Below are 20,878 nucleotides of genomic sequence, written 5' to 3' on the forward strand. Positions count from 1 at the left end.
AACACAGTGTCTTACTTAGGTACGCCTTCAGTAAGAAGCAATGTTTCTGATGTGCATTTTGTTTGGTGGCTGTTTCTAGGAAACAGTCATTAAATCATCTGTCGAGTTCTCCTCCATGCAGTCTCCCATGTCACTTGGTCACCAAACAGCTCAGACAGCAAAGTGATGAGCCACATCCTGACTGAGCTTCTTCTTCCTCAGGCAGCTCAGGAAATTTGGCATGCCCATAAGAACCCTGACCAACTTCAACAGATGCACCATTGACGACGTACTGTCTGGGCGCATGACGGCCTGGTATGGCAACTGCTCTGCCCAGGATAGTAAGAAACTCCAGAAGGGAGTGTGCACAGCCTAGAGCATCACAGAACCCATCCTTGCATCAATGGACTCCATTTACACAGCTCACTGCTGCAGAAACGCAGCCAACATCATCAAAGGCCCATCACACCTCGGTAATGATCTCCTACAATCTCTTCCGTCAGGTAGGAGATACAGAAGCCTGAACACATACACAAGCAGGTTCAGGAACAGCTTCTTGCCAGACGTTATTAGACTGCTGAAGGGACTCTCTAACAATAATGTTGATCTTGCCTAGCACACGCCTTATGCAATGTAACCTGTACGCCTCTGTCGAAGTCTTTTGATCACCCTATGATCTGGATGTCCTTGCTTACTATGGTCTGCCTGTACTGCGGGAAAAGTTTTTCACTGTACTTAGATACACATGACAATAAATCAAACTAAATCATATCAAGTCAGGCCATTGGTGCAAGGACATGTATGCAGCAGGGTGTGAATATCACAATATGAATGGCAAAAGAGTTTGCATTGTGAAAAAAATCATGTGCAAGTTTCATTCCATTTTGAGGAGGGATACATATCACCATGTATCATTATTATGTGCTGCAAACTCTGCATTAAAACAAAGGACTGTTAATGCTGAAGATCATAGATCATAGAATCCCTACAATGTGGACACAGGCGTTTCAGGCCAACAAATCCATACTGACCCTCTCAACATCCGACCCGCACCCATCCCCCATAATCTACACTGAAACAAAAACAAATTGCTGCAGGATCGCTGCAGGTCTGACAGCATCTGCGAAGAAAAAGCAGAGTTAACGTTTCACATCCGGTGACTGTTATGAAGAGGAGTCACTGGACTCGAAACGTTATCGGTTTTCTCTCCACAGATGTTGCCAGACCTGCTGGGTTTCTCCAGCAACTTCTGTTTTTGTTTCAAAACTCTGCATTGCTGGCCACTGTTATCAGCTTATGTCACGTCACCTAGATCAGGGGTTCTTGAGCAGATCCCCAGGGGTTCAGGGAGTAATGCAAAAGCATTTACCAAATGGTGGTGGTCTTGCTGCAAACCAAGGAGTGGAGCTCAGCTGCCACATGTGCAATGCCAAGGGAGCAACAGACAAGCTGCAAGGTGTACCTCAAGTAGGGCTGAGATTTCAATGTAGTGTTGCAATTTGGAAATTTCTTGCCCCTTTTACTTTGAATATGTAAATCCAATGGCTTCATAGTATTTGGGGAACAGATATCATTCTTGTTTTGGGTTTATTTAATGCTGCAGCACTTATTGCAACATTTTTGCCTGAATTTCAAATGGGCTAGTAATCACAGTATAATATAATTTAGATGGAGTTTTCCATAGCTATCAGCCAACGTGATTCCAATCTCTCAATCCCTCTTCCCAAATCATAGAAACCTTACACAGTGTGGAAATAGGCCACTTGGCCCACTGAATCCACACTGACCCAGTGCAGAGCATTCCACCCAAACCAAGCCCCCTCTCCTATCCCTGTAACCCTGCATTTCTCATGGCTGACCCACCTTGCCACCCTCCATCCCTGGACACTACGGGACAATTTAACATGGCCAATCCATCCAATCTGCGCATCTTTGGACTGTGGGCAGAAAGTGGCGGACCCAGAGGAAACTCATGCAGACACAGGGAAAACGTGCAAACTCCACACAGACAGTTGCCCGAGGGTGGAATTGAACCCAGATCCCTTGTGCTGTGAGGTAGCAGTGCTAACCACTGAGCCACCGTGCCAACCAATTCGGACCATTTGCAAGCTAGATATTCTGCTTTTTGATTTTGGAACAGTGAATGCCAGACGAAAATTCGGGATGACTGCGTAAATCCGCGCTTACGCTAAGTATTAAGCGATACTGGCCAATGGTAGGGATGTGGAGTTAGGTCACAAATCAGCCATGATCTCATTGAATGGTGGAACAGGCTCAAGGTGCTGAATGGCCTCCTGATTTCCTATGAAATTGCTGTCAGGATCAGTGATAACAATCGTGAACATTGTCAAGAAAATGGCCTGCAATTTGATAAGCACTTAATGTAAAACAAGGTTTTAAAAAAACACACTGTACATTTAAATGCAACCCATTTAACTAATCAGTAAACATTTTTTAATAGCACGAAAAAATGTAAAAAAAAATACACGTTCATCCAAAACCAAAAATCTATATACAATGCAATTTTAAATGGACAGTCAATTTGTTCCTATGCCTCAGGATTGAGCTGCCATCCTTATTTTATATATAAAGCAAAAAAGTATCTCAGCCCAACAGCGCATGATCAATAGCCGACGCACTACTTCAGGAACCGGTCCAACTTTCGCTGAATGTTTACAAAAGCATCCTTTCCCAGATAATCCGCATTGCCTTCTTCCCATCTCCGTCTTTCCTTCTCAGACTGGGTTGGTTCCACTTCCAAGGACAGGTCTGCGAAAGAGGCTGCTACATCTTCCTGATGCGGGGGCTGCAAAATACAAACCGATTCAGGATTCGACCAAACTAACGAAACAAGCCCGTGTTCAATAATGAAAGAGACAGCTAGGGAGGCGGGGGAGAGACAGACAGAAGCAGGAGAGAGAGAGAAACTGGGAGAGAGGGGAAAGAGAGAGAGAGGCTGGGGGAGCGACAGGGAGAGAGAGAGGGAAGCTGGGGGGGAAAGAGAGAGAGAGAGAAGCTGGGAGAGAGAGGGAGAAGCTGGGAGAGAGAGAAGCTGTGGGGGAGAAAGAGAGAGAGAAAAAAAACTTGGGCGTGGGAGCAGAGAGAGACAGAAAACAGGTGTCTGTGCGAGAGACAGAGGGCGAGTGAGAAAGAGAGAAAGGGAAATAACATTTTTCTGCGGATATGTATCACAATAATGCACAACCTTTATGACAAGGCTAATTGATGCTGCAGTTTGCAGCCAATGTTTTGCATTACAGTAGAAAAGAAATACAGTATTAGCTTTAGACTTCCCACTGAGATATCCTTAAGGGCACCCTAAATTAAGAACCTGCATTTATTGAATTCCATTTGGTATCTTCAAGATGTTTGAATAACAACTTCTGAAGTGCAATCCATGTCGCACTGAGGGTAAAGACAGATGTCAAGTTGCACAGAGAAATCTATTCCAAGGACCACAGCAACCAGTTATGGTACCAATCGACAGCTAAATATTGGCCAGGATATCAGGAAAACACCCAAACTATTCACAAAACTGTATCTTGGGATTTATATTTTCATCTAAATAAGTGCATAGGACTTCATCCAACAGATGGCACCTCTGAAATGTGCACTACTGCATCACTCCCAGCCTGATGTGCCAGCCGAGATTGGACTGAAGCTCTGGAGTGTTCAAGTTATTGATAAAAAAGAAGCATGTGGCTGATCTCTCGCTTTTTCCACTCATCAGCACAAATGGAAGAAGGCCAGATTTCAAATGGAGGGCTTTGGTGGTATAGTGGCAAAATTAGCAATCCCACACGTCCAAGCAAATTGACATGGGTTCACAGCTGGAGGAATTTAAATTCAATTCATAAAATCTGGGATTGAAAATATGGAGACAACCATCAACAATCGTCATAAATACCAGTCTGACTCAACAAAGATTGAAGGTAAAGTTGCCATAGTCCCAGAGGATCACAGAGCTGCTCTCTCATCAGAGAGACATGACTAGTGGCAGTTGAAATCTTTTAAACATCCATAACCACAATTACAGTGAAGTAAGTTTTCTAATAGTGCAACAAGATCTTGATCAGATGGGCCAAAGAGTGGCAGATGGAGTTGAACTTTGATAAATGTGAGGTGTTGCATTTTGGTAAGGCAAACCAGGGCAGGACTTACACAGTTAATGGTAGGGCCCTGGGAGTGTTGCCAAATGGAGAGACTTAGGAGTGCAGTTGCATAGTTCCTTGGAATGGGGGAGCAGGTAGACAGGGTAGCCTTTGGCATACTTGCTGTCATTGGTCAGAGCAAATAATCTAGGAGTTGGGAGGTCATGTTGCGGCTGTACAGGACATTGGTAAGGCCAGTTTTAGAATATTGCATTCAATTCTGGTTGCCCTAATCAAGGAAGATGTTGGAAAGGGTGCAGACAAAATTTCCAAGGATGCTACCGGGGCTGGAGGGTTTGAGCAATAGGGAGAGGTTAAATAGGCAGGAACTTTTTCCCCGTGGTGTGTAGGGGTGACCTGATAGAGATTCATAAAATCATGAGGGGCATGGACAGGGTGAATAGCCAAGGTGTTTTCCTCAGGGTAGGGGAGTCCAAAACTAGAAGGTTTAAGGAAAGATTTAAAAGAGACCTGAGGGCCAACTTTTTCACACAATAGATGGTGCATGTGTGGAACGAGCTGCCAGAGGAAGTAGTGAAGGCACAACTACTACATTTAAAAAGCATTTGGACAGGTTAATGAATAGGAAAGGTTTAGAGGGATATGGGCCACACACAGGCAAATGGGACTAGTTCAGTTTAGGATACCTGGTCAGCGTGGATGAGTTGGACTGAAGGCTCTGTTTCCGCACTGTATGACTCTATGATTCCGTTATATGACTGGGATTAGGTGCTGAGCTCTCTCTATTGCTCCAATTCTGGCCTATTGTGCATCCCCATTTCTCACTGTACCAATGGTAACTACACCTCTAGCTGCCTTCGCCCCAAACCTCGTGACTTGTCTACTTCCCCATGCTCCTTTAGAATACTACTTTAAAACGCACCTTGCGACCAAGCCTTTTGCCAGACATTCTGGCATCTCGTGTAGCTCACTGTTAAATATTGTTTGATAATACCTCTTTGAAGTGCCTTGGCGTGTTTATATGGCTTCTTCTAAAATGAATTGTGCCAAGGTTAGGCAACATAGCAGTTGGATGGGTGTAAGGGCCACGGGTTTGATCGAAGCCCGGACCATTAGTGCCGTGGCTTGGCCAAGGAAACTGGCATCTGGCTGCAGCAAAGATACTGTAAGCACAGAGACTTTCAGGATAGAAGGATGAAGGATGGAAATTGCTGAACAAAAGGTCTGTGCTTTAATTTCTGTTTTCCTGATGCTGACTGGCTCACTGTAGTCCCCAGATTTTTCTTTTACTTTCCATAACCACAACTGACATTGACTTGCTATTTTTTTTTTTGAGGAGCCAGGCTTCAAAGTAGGAGGTGGGCAAAATGACAAATGGTATTGTACATGGGTGCCCATCTACAGAAGTGGTTCAATTTATTCTGGCTCAGGTTTTCGCTCAGCGGTCATGTCAACAATAGCACTGTTTCAGCCTTCCAGCTCCCCACCTCTCACTACATGGATGTTTGAGTGTTTCAGGTATGTTCCCTGTCCCCTACTGTGTTGCAGTTTGTTATTTTCTATATGTTAGCCCATGTGACGTACACCAGAGAGTTGGTTTCTTGTTAAGTCAGATATCTTGGGGCTTATTAGCAACACTACTTACTATGCTACAAAACCAGACTTGCACACAGATTAGCAACACAAAAAAAAAAATTTGCTAGAAGAAGAAAAATCAGCAGGTCTGGCAGCATCTGTGAAGAGAAATCGGCGTTAACGTTTCGAATCCAGTGACCTTTCTTCAGAACTGATAGCAGTTAGGAAAGGTTGTATTTATGCTGATGGTCGAGGCTGGGATAGAAAAGGAATGAGTGGATAGGTAGAGAAGGAGCCCAGAGAGAGTGCCAGTGAGAGCACAAGCAAGAGGGCATGAGAGTGCGAGAGCGTGAGAAATAAAGGGATTGTTCATAGTAAGCCAGAGAAATGGAGAAGCTAGATAGGTGATAATAGGGACTATGAGTAGTTGAAAATGGGTTGGCTGTGCTGAAAGCAATCCATGACATGACAAGAGCTAGGGTGTGGGGATGGGTAATAGTCTTGGAAGGAAATTGTCATGCTCTAAAATGGTTAAAGTTGAAGTTGAGTCCTGGAGTCTATGATGTCCCCAAATGTAAGATAAGGTGTTGCTCATCCAGATGACATTGTGGGTTGTAGATACTTTGGAACAGCGTGTTCAGATATGTAATGACAAACTCCGGAGCAGGTGGGGTTTGAACTGAGGCCGTGCAGCTCAGGAGGTAGGGTCACTACCATTGTGTCATATAACCCACACTGTAAAAACATGGGCGTTTACTTTTCTCAGGGGAACCTAGCATCTCTAAAGCTCTCTCTATCCTGGTCCCAAACAAGTCCTGCCCTATTCCCACCTCACAAACACTGAACAATGAGCCCTCCTACTCAACTCTGAGGTCAACATGTGAGCTGGCATCACATTGGGGCAGGTGTTTAGGAAGCACTGCTCCAGCAAGTCTCTACTGATTCCTGGGTGCCTGGCCACCAGCATTGCAAACCACTGGCCTGCACCACAGACAGGCAGGCAGGCGCACAGACCCACATTCCCCAAGGGCACAGTCTCACAAATCCCTGGTCACAACGACTCAAAGTGCCATCGTTTCTGATCCACCAAACCCACAAAAAGAGAGCTTTCGTTTCAGTGGCAGCCTCATGGACAGAAGGTGCAGCATGTGTGTGTGAACCCTATTCCACAGACGGGGCAAACAGAGACCAGGACTTCAATTCTGAATTCTAGTCTGACATTCTGCTCAATACCAGTGTCTGTTAGGCCACAGTGGGGGTACTGTGTGCAGTTCTGGATGCCACAGTATAAGAAGGATGTGATTACACTGCAGAGGAAGCACAGGAAATTCACCAGGATGTTGCCTGGGCTGGAGGGATTCACCTACGAGGACAGACCAGATAGGTTGGGGCTATTTTCCTTACAGCAGAGAATGGCCAAGCAGAGAAGTGATTTAGGTGCACAGCAGTTCTGAGGGGCATAGATTGGATAGGTAAAAAGAAATGCCTACCCTTAATACGGAGCTCAATAACTGTATTGCACAGGAGGTTTAGAGAGGATTTAAGGTTTTATTCACCTAGTGTGGTGGGTATCTCAATCTCACTGCCTGCAAAGTGTAATGGAGTTGGGAACAATCACAACATTTAAAAGTATTTAGAAGAACACATGAAACATCGTAAATAGCACACAAGGCGAATGACCAAGTGCCAGAAAATGAGATTGATGTAACTAGGTGCTTGATGATTGGCGTAGACACTTTGGGCCTGAAAGGCCTCTTTCCATGTTGTAAACCTCTATGACTATGCGAGTGTGCACGTCTCAAAGTATCAACTACGGAGACCGTACACCCTCTTTCCATGCTGTAAACCTCTACCACTATGTGGGTGTGCATGTCTCAAAATATCTACGGAGACCATACACCCTCTTTCCATTTGGGACTGATATCCTGGTCAGCCTTTGTGCCACAGAGTCATTGTGGCACAGAGGGGCAGACATTCAGCCCATCAATGCCAATCTATTAATCAGCCTGTGAATCCTTCTCACCCACACCTTAACTCAGTCCTTCCCTTGAGAATGGTGAAGACATATACAAGCAACAGAAGAATTTTTTAAAAAGCCTCAAACCTACATTGTAAAAAAATACACTTACTGAAATACTTGGCCCAGGTGTGTCAGAAGGCATCATTTCAGTTTCCTAAGTGAAAGATTGTGTAAACAAATAAGTCAATATCCAAGTTTTCAAAGTAATCTATGATTTACATGACTGATTAATTGGTGATTTCAGCCCAGTTTTCCAGTGTACCCTGAACCCAGGAGTCGTGAATTGAACCGTGATGAACTTTTACCTTTTCCTTCTTTTTTATGACTTCTGTCATTAATTTAGGTGCCGTGATATGGCAACTTATAAAACTTCTCATTGTATTTTTTATTGCTCTCAAAATACATGCAACAATAAATTACTATTCTATTCTAACTCAAATTCCAATTTTCATCATATCAGGTTTTGTGACTTTAAACTGGAGTTATGACACCAACGTTTGGTCTCTCTGTTCATTTATTTTCAAGTTGTTGGAGAGAAATAGTCTTGCCTTTTGGTCAGTGGATGATTCAACTTCTTGTTGCCTAATGGCAATCTGGCCTTGGCACCTGCAGAGTCAGTAAACTACTCCAGGACAGAAGGCCTATGCAGCCAACAAGTATAGCAGCAAGAGTATGCCATTCAGCCCGTCGAACCTGTTCCGCCGTTTAATATGTGATTGTTGATCAGTTTATCCAATGCACTTTAATCCAACTCAACTCAGCAAGCGGTAAATAATTTGCGGGAGCTGTAGAGAAAAGGTGGGTGAGGGGACTTTGTGAATGACAGGGACAAACTTAGCCTAGTTTTGTTTTTTTGGCCAAAGCCAACTGCGTCTCATCAAACGAATGACGTGGCAAGGGAATTTTAAAAAGTGACCAAGGAGAAATGAAGAGGATGGATCTGAAGTTGGTGTGCACTGATCAACATATCTTGAGTAACAATTCTGCCTCAAGAGAAAGCAGCTACCATGCCACGTTCTGCATCAACTACAGCTCAACACTGGGACAGTTACCACGGAGTTAGTCGTGCTCCCCGTATGACAAGTGCACGCTGCATTAGAATTAGGTTGTGATGTAGACGGTTTAGAGGGATAATCAGGGAGGCATAGCAGAGTCAGTCAAGCAGCACTCTTGTTATGATGCCCAAAGGGGCTAGGCCCGAAACGTCAGCCTTCCTGCTCCTATGATGCTGTTTGGCCTGCTGTGTTCATCCAGCTCTACACCTTGTTATCTCTGGTATTGTAACACAGCCTGCTTTACACATCAGTTCACTTTCTTTGATAAGAACAGAGATTTTTAAGGCAATCACACCTAAAAAAGTTTATATTAAACTCATTGTGCAACGTTGTTGATTAACATGCCCAAGCATTAGACAGCAAGTTAGCTTATTTTGTAAAAGAGGCCGGGTAGTTGAGAGGATTGATTTACGAGGCTAGTTGCAGTCTGATATTCACATGTACCATCTCCATAGACGTCGCAATGGATGCAGCGAGTAACGGCACATTCGGTTCTTTTACATTATCTGTAGGTTTATATGCAAAATAGTGCTGTTGAAAATAAGGAGAATGATTTGTAAATGTCATTTTATCACACCGGGCATAATCTCTACCATGCCATTTAATTGCTACAGCATACAAAATATCATATTTTCCTTTTTAAAAAGAAATGGCAAAAACCAATTCAGATCACAGATTATTGCAATGTTGCCACTAAGGTTTCTATGCAATGTAAATTCAATGTTAGGAATTTAAGGAGATCGGAGGACAAATGTTTCCAGAGGGTGGTAGAAATATGGAATCCATTGCCCAAGAGGATAGTGGAGGCAGGTACTCTCGCAATTTAAGAAACATCTGGATGAGCACTTAGAATACCAGGACAAAGTAGGCTGTGGAACAAGCGCACATAAATAGGATTAGTGTAGTTTAGCACGTTTTGGTCTGCATAACCACAGTCTATGGATCAGTGTAGTGGCTCGGCGGTTAGCACTGCAGCCTCACAGCAGCAGGGACCCAGCTTCGATTCCACTCTTGGGCAACTGTCTGTGTGAAGTTTGCACATTCTCCCCGTGTCTGCATGGGTTTCGTCCAAGTGCTCCGGTTTCCACCCACACTCCAAAGATTTGCAGGTTAGGTGGATTGGCCGTGCTAATTTACCCATAATGCTCAGAGATGTGCAGGCTGGGTGGACTAGCCATGGATAGAGAGGGTTGGGTGGGAATGTTCTTCGTAGGGTCATTGTGGACTCAAAGGGTAGAATGGCCTGCTTCCATACTGTATGGATTCTTTGAATGGTGCACTGAGGGCCCGTTTCTACGCTGTACAATTCTATGATTAAAATAATGTCTTAGCTTAAGGACAGCTGGTGACCAAATCAGCATGGTGTGTCTTTGTTCAGTATAAAAGGTGTCCGTTCCATGCCAAGACAAGCAGTTAAAAAATGATTAAAAAGAAGTTATAATAAATGCTACTTTTGAACTTTTCCATGGTAAACATATCCTAAAAGTATGAAGCTTTACACTCATCAACATAAAAACAAAGAACACGAGTAGGCCCTTCGAGCCCCCTCTGTCATTCAATGTGACCATGGCTGATCTGATTTTAACCTCAACTGTACCTTCTTGAATAGTCCTGATAATCTTTCATCCCCTCAGTAATCAAGGATCTATCTACCTTTCCTTAAAAGTAAATAAAGATTCTACCTATTGTGGAAGGGAATTTCAAAGATTCACAATCCTCAGGAAAAACAAATTGCTTCCTCATCTCTGTTTTAAAAGGACATCCTCTTATTAATAAACACTGACCCCTATTTCTAGATTATCCCACAAAAATGGGCCAAGGAATGGCAGATGGAGTTTAATTTAGATATGAGTGAGGTGCTGCATTTTGGAAAGGCAAATCAGGGCAGGGCTTATCTACATAATGGTAAAGTCCTGGGGAGTGTTGCTGAACAAAGAGACCTTGGAGTGCAGGTTCACAGTTTCTTGAAAGTAAAGTCACAGGTAGATGGGATAGTGAAGGCAACGTTTGGTATGCTTGCCTTTACTGGTCAGTGCATGGAGGTACAGGAACTGGGGGGGTCATATTGTAGCTGTATTGGTTAGGCCATGTTTGGAATACTGCATTCAAGTCTGGTCTCCCTGCCATAGGAATGATGTTGTGAAACTTGAAATGGTTCAGAAAAGATTTCCAAGGATGTTGCCAGGGTGGAGGGCTTGAGCTACAGGGAGAGACTGGAGTATTGGAGGCTGAGGGTTGACCTTATAGAGGTTTATGAAATCATGAGGGGTATGGATAGGGTAAATAGACAAGGTATTTTCCTCAGGGTGGGGTGTCCAAAACTAGAGGGCATAGGTTTATGGTGAGAGGGGAAAGATTTAAAGAAAGGATCTAGGGCAACTTTTTCACGCAAAAGATGGTGCATGAATGGAATGAGCTGCCAGAGGAAGTGGTGCAGGCTGGTACAATTACAATATTTAAAAGGCATCAGAATGGGTTTATGAATTGGAAGGGTTTAGAGGGATATGGGCCAAATGTTGGCAAATGGGACTAGATTTATTTAGGATATCGGCATGGACGAATTGGGCCAAGGGGTCTGTTTCCATGGTATACAGCTCTATGACTCTATGACTTTAAAAGGAAACACGCTTCCAACATTCATCCAGTCAAGTCCCCTCAGGATCTTATGTGTTTCACTGAAGTCACGTGTGGCTCTTCTAAATCACAGAGGGTACAAGCCTAGCCTATTTGTCTAACCTATCCTTGCTGGGCAGTACTGTACACAGTAGTCCAGGTGTAATCTCACCAATATCCTTTTAACTGAAGTATTGCCTCCCTACTCTTACATTCAATTCCCCTCACAACAAGCCATGACATGCAGTTAGCTTTCCTGATTACTTGCTGCAGCTGCATACTAACCTTCTGCAATTCCTGGACTAGAACTCTCAGATGTCTCCACATCTCAGAGCTCAACAACATCTCGCCATTCAGATAATATGCTTTTTTTTCATTCTTTCTGCCAAAACAGACAATTTTACTCTCCCACATTGAAGGAGTAAGTAAAGAGGTTAACTTACTGAAGGAGTAAGTAAAGAGATTAACAACTGAAGGAGTAAGTAAAGAGATTAACAACTGAAGGAGTAAGTAAAGAGATTAACAACACAACAAATTCCACAACAACTCTGATAAGGAAGTGGACCTTTAGACCGAACTTTACACAATCAGGATGAAACATCCGCTGAAACAAATCCTGCGCGCGAAAACAATAACAGCACTAACTGCTTTGCAAGACGCCTGGAACAGATTAAGGAACTGTGTACATGACTTGAGGGGGAGGTTGGCGTGTGACAGCAAATGTATATAACCTTTGAAATTGTCTGTAATAGCTGAGAAGTTTTGGTGAGACCCCTTTGAGGTCCCTGCTTCTCCCAAAAGCTTTTGTTAATAAAACTGTGTCTGACTCACTACAGAATTGTACTTGGTAATAGTTTACCTACAACACACATTGTACTCTATTTGCCAGATCTTGTTCTTGACTGTTACTTTATTTACAGAATGCAGCATGCCATATGTCTGCCTCCTCCCTACTAGACAATAGCCCCACAGACCCCTTTAGATTCTTTTGATGAAACTAAATTAGCCTGTTAAACCAAATTAATACGAATTAAAAAAGTGACAGTCCCAAAAAAAAGGCACTGTAAAGATAGAATCCCACAAGAAGCTTACTAAGTTCAAATGAAAATGTGATTTGAGGGAAATGATGCGCTACACCCCCTGTAGTACCCACAAGTTGTGGCAAAGTTTCTCTTCTTACTAGTTTGATAAATTATTTAAAATACGGCACACAAATTAAACCAAAGTGGACCAAATGAAACAGCCCTCTTAAAGACAATATTGGAACTGAGAACCAAACTTGCAAAGAAAACTTAATTTAAATTAGAATCGAATTTTGTAGGGTAATTACGCACTCCAGCTCCTATGGGGCCACTGGCACTTTTATACTATTTTAATTAAACTAATCAAACTGAATTAAACTAAACAAATGAAAGCTTTTTTTTTAAAAAGGGATGCTGTAATAAAAGAAAATTATAAAAGGAAGCTTACCAATTTAAACTAGTTTGGTTATGGGGACAGTTTTGGGAGAAACTCATGAAAGGTCCTTAGACCTCCCAAACCACGACCACTTCCATCTAGAAGGACAAGGGCAGCAGAAAAAATGGGAACACCAGCTCCTGCAAGTTCCCCTTCAAGTCACTCACCATCCTGACTTCAAAGTATATTGCATTCCTTCTGTGCCACAGAGTCAGAATCATGAAATTTCCTCTCTAACGGCATTAGGGTCAACCTACAACACATGGACTGCAGTGGTTCAAGAAGGCAGTTCACCAACACCTCCTCTAGGGCAACTATGATGGGCAATAAATGTTGGCCTAGCCAGCGATGCCCATGACTCACGAGTGAAAACAATAGTCTATTTATAACTGCTCTAATTACTTTATTAAACAATATCCTTTACTGTGCATCTTAACATAATTAAGATGTTATTAAACAATCCATAACCAAACTGCCACTTAATCAGACTAAATTACAAACATTTCATTTTAAATTACAAACATTTCATTTTATAAAGTTTAAGGTGGCTGAAAAAGAAACCAATTTTGAACAACCTTTGCTTCCCAATTGGGTTATAGAGGTCTTTGAAAACTGTACTCTCCAAACAATTTAACATTTTGAGTCAACGACATGGCACAGACTTGGATGTCTGTCTCAAAGATGTTCAAGACTGAGAAAGTATCTTGTTCGGATACCGCCATATCTTGCCACACTCTGTTTAGTTTCAGCATTGCTTCCACACTGTTGTGGAAATTCAAATCCCATTGGGATAATCATCAATACTTTTTGTACCAGTGCAGTAGTGTTTATTGATATATGTTCATACAAAACTAACCCTGCCAGCTCCAATTCACTCACTGTAGAGAAAGTAACCCAACTTGTACTCTGCCATCAATCGTGTCCGGCTTCACACATTTAACTGTGGAATAGACTCAAACTTTGAGTCAGAATCTACCAACACAAATAACTGAGCCCTGACTGGGCATCTCTCCCAGTCATTCCACAATGAGACATGGGAAATTCACATTCACAAGTACTCAGTATAACTACATTTGGGTGAGCTTGACAAATGCTTGTGGGAAGAGAACAGAATATCTTGATGGGGTGAGATAAAGGAGGGGTGGGAGGAGGAGGCTTGTGTGAAGCATAAACGCTAGCACAGGCTGGTTGAGTAGTGAGGCAAGTATTATTGCAATAGATGCAAGAATCCTGAGCGAAGTAGGCTCAGGGAGAGCAAACAGTCATTCCTCGTGGGGCACGATTGAAACAGAAGCACACGTGAGACAATCTAAACTGCAAAATATAGAAAATGGTGGAAGAAATATAGCAATGGAAAGAGAATCTTTTGATGATATGGTAGTGGATTAAACATCTTCTGACAGAGGCTCTCAAACCTGCAGTTGACTGAACTTTTTGCTGCACAGATGCTGACTGAAGGCCTTTGGGGATCTTCTGTCCAATGAATGTGTCATGACCTCTTGATTATTTGTATCTCCAGAAGGAAGCTGCAAGTTAAATAGGAGGATGGGGGAGACTGACACTGGCAACTGGGAAACAGTCGCGGAGGACTGTGGTAGCTGAAGGATGATCATAAGAAAAGCATGGGAGATGGGGAAGGGGATCAGCTGGCCAAATAGAGGGCCCACACAAACAAAGGCCAGAGAACCATTCACCTTCGCAGTCCACTGCCTTGTTCCACAGCATATGTAGCTGAGACTTGGGGCTGCTGAGTCATGTAGGGAATGCTGAGCAGAACTGACCAGCAAGGTGCAAACCAGCATCTCAGAGCGAAGGCTGCTATCGTTATTGTTGCTGATTATGCTGCAGTCTACTTCCAGAACTTTGTTTCTCTTTGTCTAAAGAGCTGTATGCCAACATTAAACCTATTAGTCTACAAATCGAATGCAAGAGCACAGAAAGCTTGAAGCCAACATAGTGATAAAAGTGGGCAACAGAAGACTCGATTCCCGATCGCTTCAATCAGTATAAATCCTGATATTTGTACAGAGGATGCTGATGTAAAGTGTTAGAATGTGTTTATACATACAAATTGTTAACTATACATGCTGTAGATATCCACAAAACAATGCACCACTTTAAAAGGAGTGAACACCACAACTCAGCACTTCCAACCACTGCCAAACGACCAGGAAGATCCTAGAGTCTTCTAGAATCGAAGATTAGCCTCCAGGATACAGCTGCAAGAAACCCAGGTCAAAGAACTTTGGTGCTTTAATCTATTTTTTTTAAAAAAGGAAGCTTTGTTTCAAAATTCTCACTTATCATAAAGAAAATATTGGGAAATGGGAAGGGAATGTTTCACCAACTGTCAAAACTAACAAAGCAGTCATCCTCTTCCTCACTTGGATGGACCAATGGAAGTAGTGTTTGGGAGAGAAGACAACCAGGTGATGGAGGATACCTCCAGGAGGAGAACATTCAGCCAGAGTTGGGAACCCACTCTGCCACAATTACAGATAGAGTGCACAACTAGCAGCACTGAATCAGGAGTTAACACAAATAATATAAACACAAGTATAAATTGCTCGCAAATTTAAAAACATGCCTCAGCTTCTCATGGGCAAATATGTACTTACACGTTTGCTTGACATGGATGGACCAGCAGTTATCTTTTCTCTTTTCTGAAATGGAAAATTGGACAACTAAATTTTTTTTGTTAATTCTGCAGCTTTTAAAAAAGGTTATTTATGACTTGCAGTAAATTAAGTAGATAAATTCTATTCTTATTTATCTTAACTGGTGCTGCAGTTCATAGGCTGCCATCACTTTCCATTTTCTCTTCAAAACTGAAAAACAATGGCCCTTGCCAAGGGTAAATGCAACCCACTGCCAGTCTGGATTTGCAGACACAGCACCCAAAACCTGAATGAAGTCTGAGTCGGCGGAGGCTTAGGCATGGCCTAGTTGTTGCGCTCACCAAGACCAGCTGCTAAAATTGACTAGAAGCAACACGAGTTGGAAAAAGAGCCAAAAATATTGATACTGCATGCCAGGTCGCTGGTCCTAATCCAATAAACTATTGTGTGAATATGAAGTTAACGTCCATTTTCCAAGATTGAAGAGTCTACTGGCATTCACCATGAAGTCAAATGCAAGAATACATCCTTCATGGGATGCAATGAAAAGGTATTACTCCTCAAAACCAAACCTTGGTGACTGCTGGTATTTAACTAGAAGTCACGGGAGGAAATATTAGCAAAACCAAGAAATAAAAAACTGACCTAGTTCATGATGTTGAGAAAAAAAAACTTAAGCCATTCAGATATTGTTCTAGTGGTGATGTCACTAGAGTAGCAATCCAGAGGCTCAGATTAATATTCTGCAGACATGGATTCCAATCCTTATTGTAAATGATGGGAGTTTAAACTCAATTAGTAAATCTGGAGTATAAAGCCAATTACAGTAATGGTGGACCATGAAGCTATCATTGGAGAGGGAATCAGACTTGATGTTGAGTTCAATATGGCACTTTAGTTCAGTTCTGAAAAATCATAGCAGACTTGGGACATTAATTCTGTTTCTTTCGCCACTGATGCTGCCAAATTTGCTGAGTTCCTCCAGGATTTTATTTCATAATTCCAGCAACCACAGTTTGATAATAATAAAAGCAAAACCCTCTTGTGGATTGTCATAAAAACCTATTGGGTTCACTCATGTCCTTTAAGGAGGGAAATCCACTGTCCTTACCTGATTAGGCCTGTATGTGACTCCAAATCCACAGCATTTATGGTTGACTCTTAACTGCTCTTTGAAATGGCCTAGCAAGCGACTCAACTCAAATGGCAGTTAGAAACCGGCAGTAGTTTCTGGCCTTGCCACTGACACCCATATTCCATGAATGGATAATGAGATTGTGCAAAATGTAACTCTTTTATTTTTCAAAAAGATCTATCAGGATTTGGTTGTCACTGCCTAGGCCTTCAACTGTTGCCCATCCCTGGTTAACAAGAGAATGCAGCAGTCAACTCAGCTTCCTTCCTGTGTGGGACTGGAGTCACATATAGGCCAGTCCAAGAGGGAAAGCAGGTTCTATGTACAAAAATTGTCTTTGGGCACAATGTTCTGTCAGCTTCACATCACATTTACTGTTACCAACTTTTCATCAACTGAATTCAAATTCATCACCGGCCACAGTGAGATTCTCTGGATCATTAGGAGTCCACTAACGGAACCACTTCACTGCACTGAGGCAACTGGAAAGTGACGAGATCAAGCAGGAAAGGAAAATGGCTCAGAAACATTGTAGCTGCAAACCTAACAAACAATAATTGTATTACTGGCCTAATCGTTAGGCCACTTTAAAAGAGATTTAAAAGTCAAGTACGCAGTTCAGGAAACCTTTTTTTTAAAAAAAAAGACTAAAAAGCCTTTAGAGAAGAAATATTTGCCCAAATTGAAAACAGACAGCTGCAAGTCAAAAATCTGACACTTTCCTAAACCAAATATGGCAATTGAGCTGGAATGTATAGTGTACTTTCACAAACAAATCACAGGTATTGCTGAATAAAACAGAGAGGTTATCAAATCTTTTGACCTGCACTGACCAAGACACAGGAATGTCAAAGATTCAAGCAAAAGTTTGAAAAAACAGAATTAATTTATATTAACTTTGACTTATCAATTTTTTGACTTCATTTGCATTTTAGTTTTCTTCATGTTTCCAATGCATTGGTGTTCAGGTGCTTAGATAACCTTTGTTCCCCACATTAAAAAAAACACAGCTCTTATTTTTTTCTTGACTTAACTCATGCTAATTGGAAAAGGACAGAAACCACAGACAATCGCGTGGCCCTCTGGGGCATTTCCGAAAAATAATTCGCAAATCGTATCAATCATGGTTAACGCACTGATGTCAGATTTCAATGCGGGGGTGCTGGTGTTGGACTGGGGTGGACAAAGTCTGAAGTCACACAACACCAGGTTATAGTCCAACAGGTTTATTGGAAATCACAAGCTTATGGTTTCAAATAAACCTGTTGGACTATAACCTGGTGTTGTGTGACTTCAGACTTTGTCAAATTTTGGAAACACAATTTAAAAGAAGGTATGTCAGTAAGTAAAAATAACTACCTTTATATTAAAAATTAGTTGTACCTTTGGTAAACAGAATTCAAATTCTCAAATTGCCACTGAGGGGTCTTAAATGCATGCAATCCAGACTATGGCCTGTCAAGTAACATGACTACATGGCTGTAGTTTTGTGCATATTGGCTGAACTCTGATGACCAGTCGGGTTCTGTTGAGCTTATACCCACAAAGCAGACTGAATCAGAATTACAAAAGATATGCAGGTGGTCAGATTGCAGGGGCAGAGTCACTCATCAAACTTTCCCATTCTTACCTGGCACACTGGCATGGTATGACCTACAAAGGCTTCACCAACCGACCTTATACATTTTAAGCACATGAGACTGGAACCTTTTTGAAAAACAATTACATCTAAACTGGTTTCATTAAACACTGTCTGTGATGTTGCAAGCTAATGTTGCCAAGTATTAAATTGTCAGCTAATTCTATTTTGAAACCTAAGTGGCTGGGTAGTCGAGAGGATTGATTTACGAGGCTAGTTGCAGTCTGATTTTCACATGTACCGTCTTCAGAGCTGGCTTTCTGGTTTGAAGGTTTACACCATATTTACTAGCTGCAGATTTATGTGATTTCTGTTGAAAATAAAGAAAAACGATCTGTGAACCTCAATCCTTCACTCAGATTCATCTGTACCATGCCATACCGTCATTGCTACTGCACACAGTAATAAAAAGATTATAAACTAGAGATAATGAAACCCAAATTAAGGTGAGATTCAATTTTGCAATGTTGCTACTACACTTTCTGTGGAATCTAAATTCTATGGTTAAGAACCAAAAGAAAACTTAAACTCAGGATAGTTTTAATAAGTTGGTCCACAGGTGTAAGGTGGCATTGTGGAGGAACTGCCAGTTACAGTCTCAGTGTGTAAGAAAAATACAAGATCACGAACATACCAATTGGGAGTAAGCCAGTCATTCCGCTCAAATGTACCTTGCTAATTGATCAGATTGTGGCCTCTCCTTTACACCCACCCCCCAACACCTTTTGGCTCCCACATCATTCAAGAATCTCTCTAACTCAACCTTAAAAATATTCAAAGACCCTGCCTCAACTGCTCTCTTGGGAAGCGAATTTCACAAACTAAAGACTCTAAGAGAAAGCATTCCTCCACACTGCCATCTTAAACAGGAGGCCCTGTATTTTTAATGTGTCCCTTAGTCCTAGTCTCCCTCATTAAGGACAGAGGCTTGTCAGGATGCATACCAAATAGTAGTACCCCCCAACGCCCCAGCAGGGCAAACCTGAACAGCTTCAGCTTCGGGGAGGTGGGTTTAGGTAGGGGAGTCGCACAATATCGAAGCAATCGTTTAGGATGGACAAGAGGAGAAAGGTCTTTACTCAAAAGGCATGTAAATCTTTGGAACTGTCAATCCCAGAAGATTGTGGGTGCTCCAGGGTCATGTCTATTTGAGGCTGTGATGGACAAATTTTTGATCTCTCAGATTGCCAACAGATGTAGGGAGTGGGTGGGAAGGTGGAGTTGAGTCAGAAGAAGCTGCATTGGATTGTGAAGGTGGCTCAAGGGAACAATGGGTCTTACTTCCTCTCTTGTTGCAGATTTTCTTACTCCATTGAAAATGACACAACAGCAAATTCCAAAATTTATACCAGAATTATGATAAATGCTATTTTCAAACTAATAGAGATTGAGTCGAGTTGACCAAAATAAAATCACAAACATTTATATTCATCCAGTTTGCCTAACAATAAAAGTATGCGAGCAGATATCCTTTGGATTAAGCTATGAGAACAAACGGCACTAACAAGTGTCCCAAGCCAAACCCCACCAGTCAAACGGCAGGGCAACGTGACAGTGGTTCCTGTTCAACAGGTTCGAGGCTATGATTCCGAGTCCTAGTTTCACCCACCAGTGGAAACAACCTCCCTGCTTTTTTCTTTCCTATTCCTCTCATACATTTTGATAAGATTACCCCATAACATACAGGCCTGATCAGGTAAGGACAGCAGAATTTCCTTCCTTAGGGAAGGAAACACCCAAGTCGAAACACAACTGGTTTCTGACCCCCACTTTCCTTGGAATTCTACTGAGGCCGGCTCGGAGTGTCTACCACAAGAGGCAATACATTAGCTAAACCCATTCCTATGGCATTGTGGCTCAGTGGTTAGCACTGCTGCCTCACAGCACCAGGAATCCAGGTTCAATTCCACTATGGGTTGACAGTGTGGAGTTTGCACATTCTCCCTCGGTCTGCATGGGTTTCCTCTAGGGGCTCCAGTTTCCTCCCACAATCCAAAGAAATGCGGGTTAGATGGACTGGCCATGGTGAATTACCCATGGAATCCAGGGATGTGTAAGCTAAGTGGGTTAGCCATGGGTGAGTGCAGGGTTATAGGGACAGGGTAAGGAGGTACGCGTCTGAGTGGCATGCTCTTCAGAGTATCAGTGTGGACCCAATAGACCAAATGGCCTGTTTCCACATTGTAGGGATTTTATAGATTGGGCCCGGGTTTCCCTCCCCTTTTGAACTGGCCAGTTTTATTCACTGAGACAACAAGGTGTAGAGCTGGATGAACACAGCAGGCCAAGCAGCATCATAGGAGCAGAGAGGCTGACGTTTCGGGCCTAGACCCTTCATCAGAAAAGGGGGAGGGGAAGGGGGTTCTGAAATAAATAGGGAGAGAGTGGGAGGCGGATAGAAGATGGATAGAGGAGAGGATAGGTGGAGAGGAAACAAACAGGTCGAATAGGCGGGGATGGGGCCAGTAAAGGTGAGTGTAGGTGGGGAGTTAGGGAGGGGATAGGTCAGTCCAGGGAGGACGGACAGGTCAAGGGGGCGGGATGAGGTTAGTTGGTAGGAGATGGAGGTGCAGCTTGAGGTGGGAGGAGGGGATAGGTGGGAGGAAGAACAGGTTAGGGAGGCAGGGACGAGCTGGACTGGTTTTGGGATGCGGTAGGGGGAGGGGAGATTTTG

At 42.7% G+C, this 20,878-nt stretch overlaps 1 protein-coding gene across 5 annotated transcripts in view; it reads right to left on the reverse strand.

Moving 5' to 3' along the window:
- Window positions 1–2,416: 2,416 nt before the first annotated feature.
- Window positions 2,417–20,878, reverse strand: part of LOC109933764 (glycogenin-1-like) — a 109,826-nt gene continuing 91,364 nt past the window's right edge. For 2 of the 5 annotated variants that reach the window (XM_048598439.1, XM_048598438.1), the window contains exons 8-11: window positions 15,431–15,475; window positions 9,180–9,272; window positions 7,796–7,840; window positions 2,417–2,785 (exon numbers count right to left, since the gene is read on the reverse strand). In XM_048598439.1, the coding sequence (XP_048454396.1) occupies window positions 2,618–2,785; window positions 7,796–7,840; window positions 9,180–9,272; window positions 15,431–15,475 (351 nt within the window). In that variant the 3' untranslated portion in view covers window positions 2,417–2,617. Of the gene's footprint in view, window positions 2,786–7,795; window positions 7,841–9,153; window positions 9,273–15,430; window positions 15,476–20,878 lie in introns of all 5 variants that reach the window. The other 3 variants (XM_048598440.1, XM_048598443.1, XM_048598441.1) reach the window with 3 other exon arrangements.

The sequence above is a fragment of the Rhincodon typus genome, chromosome 6 (genome assembly GCF_021869965.1).
Source record: "Rhincodon typus isolate 14 chromosome 6, sRhiTyp1.1, whole genome shotgun sequence".
Taxonomy (NCBI): domain Eukaryota; kingdom Metazoa; phylum Chordata; class Chondrichthyes; order Orectolobiformes; family Rhincodontidae; genus Rhincodon; species Rhincodon typus.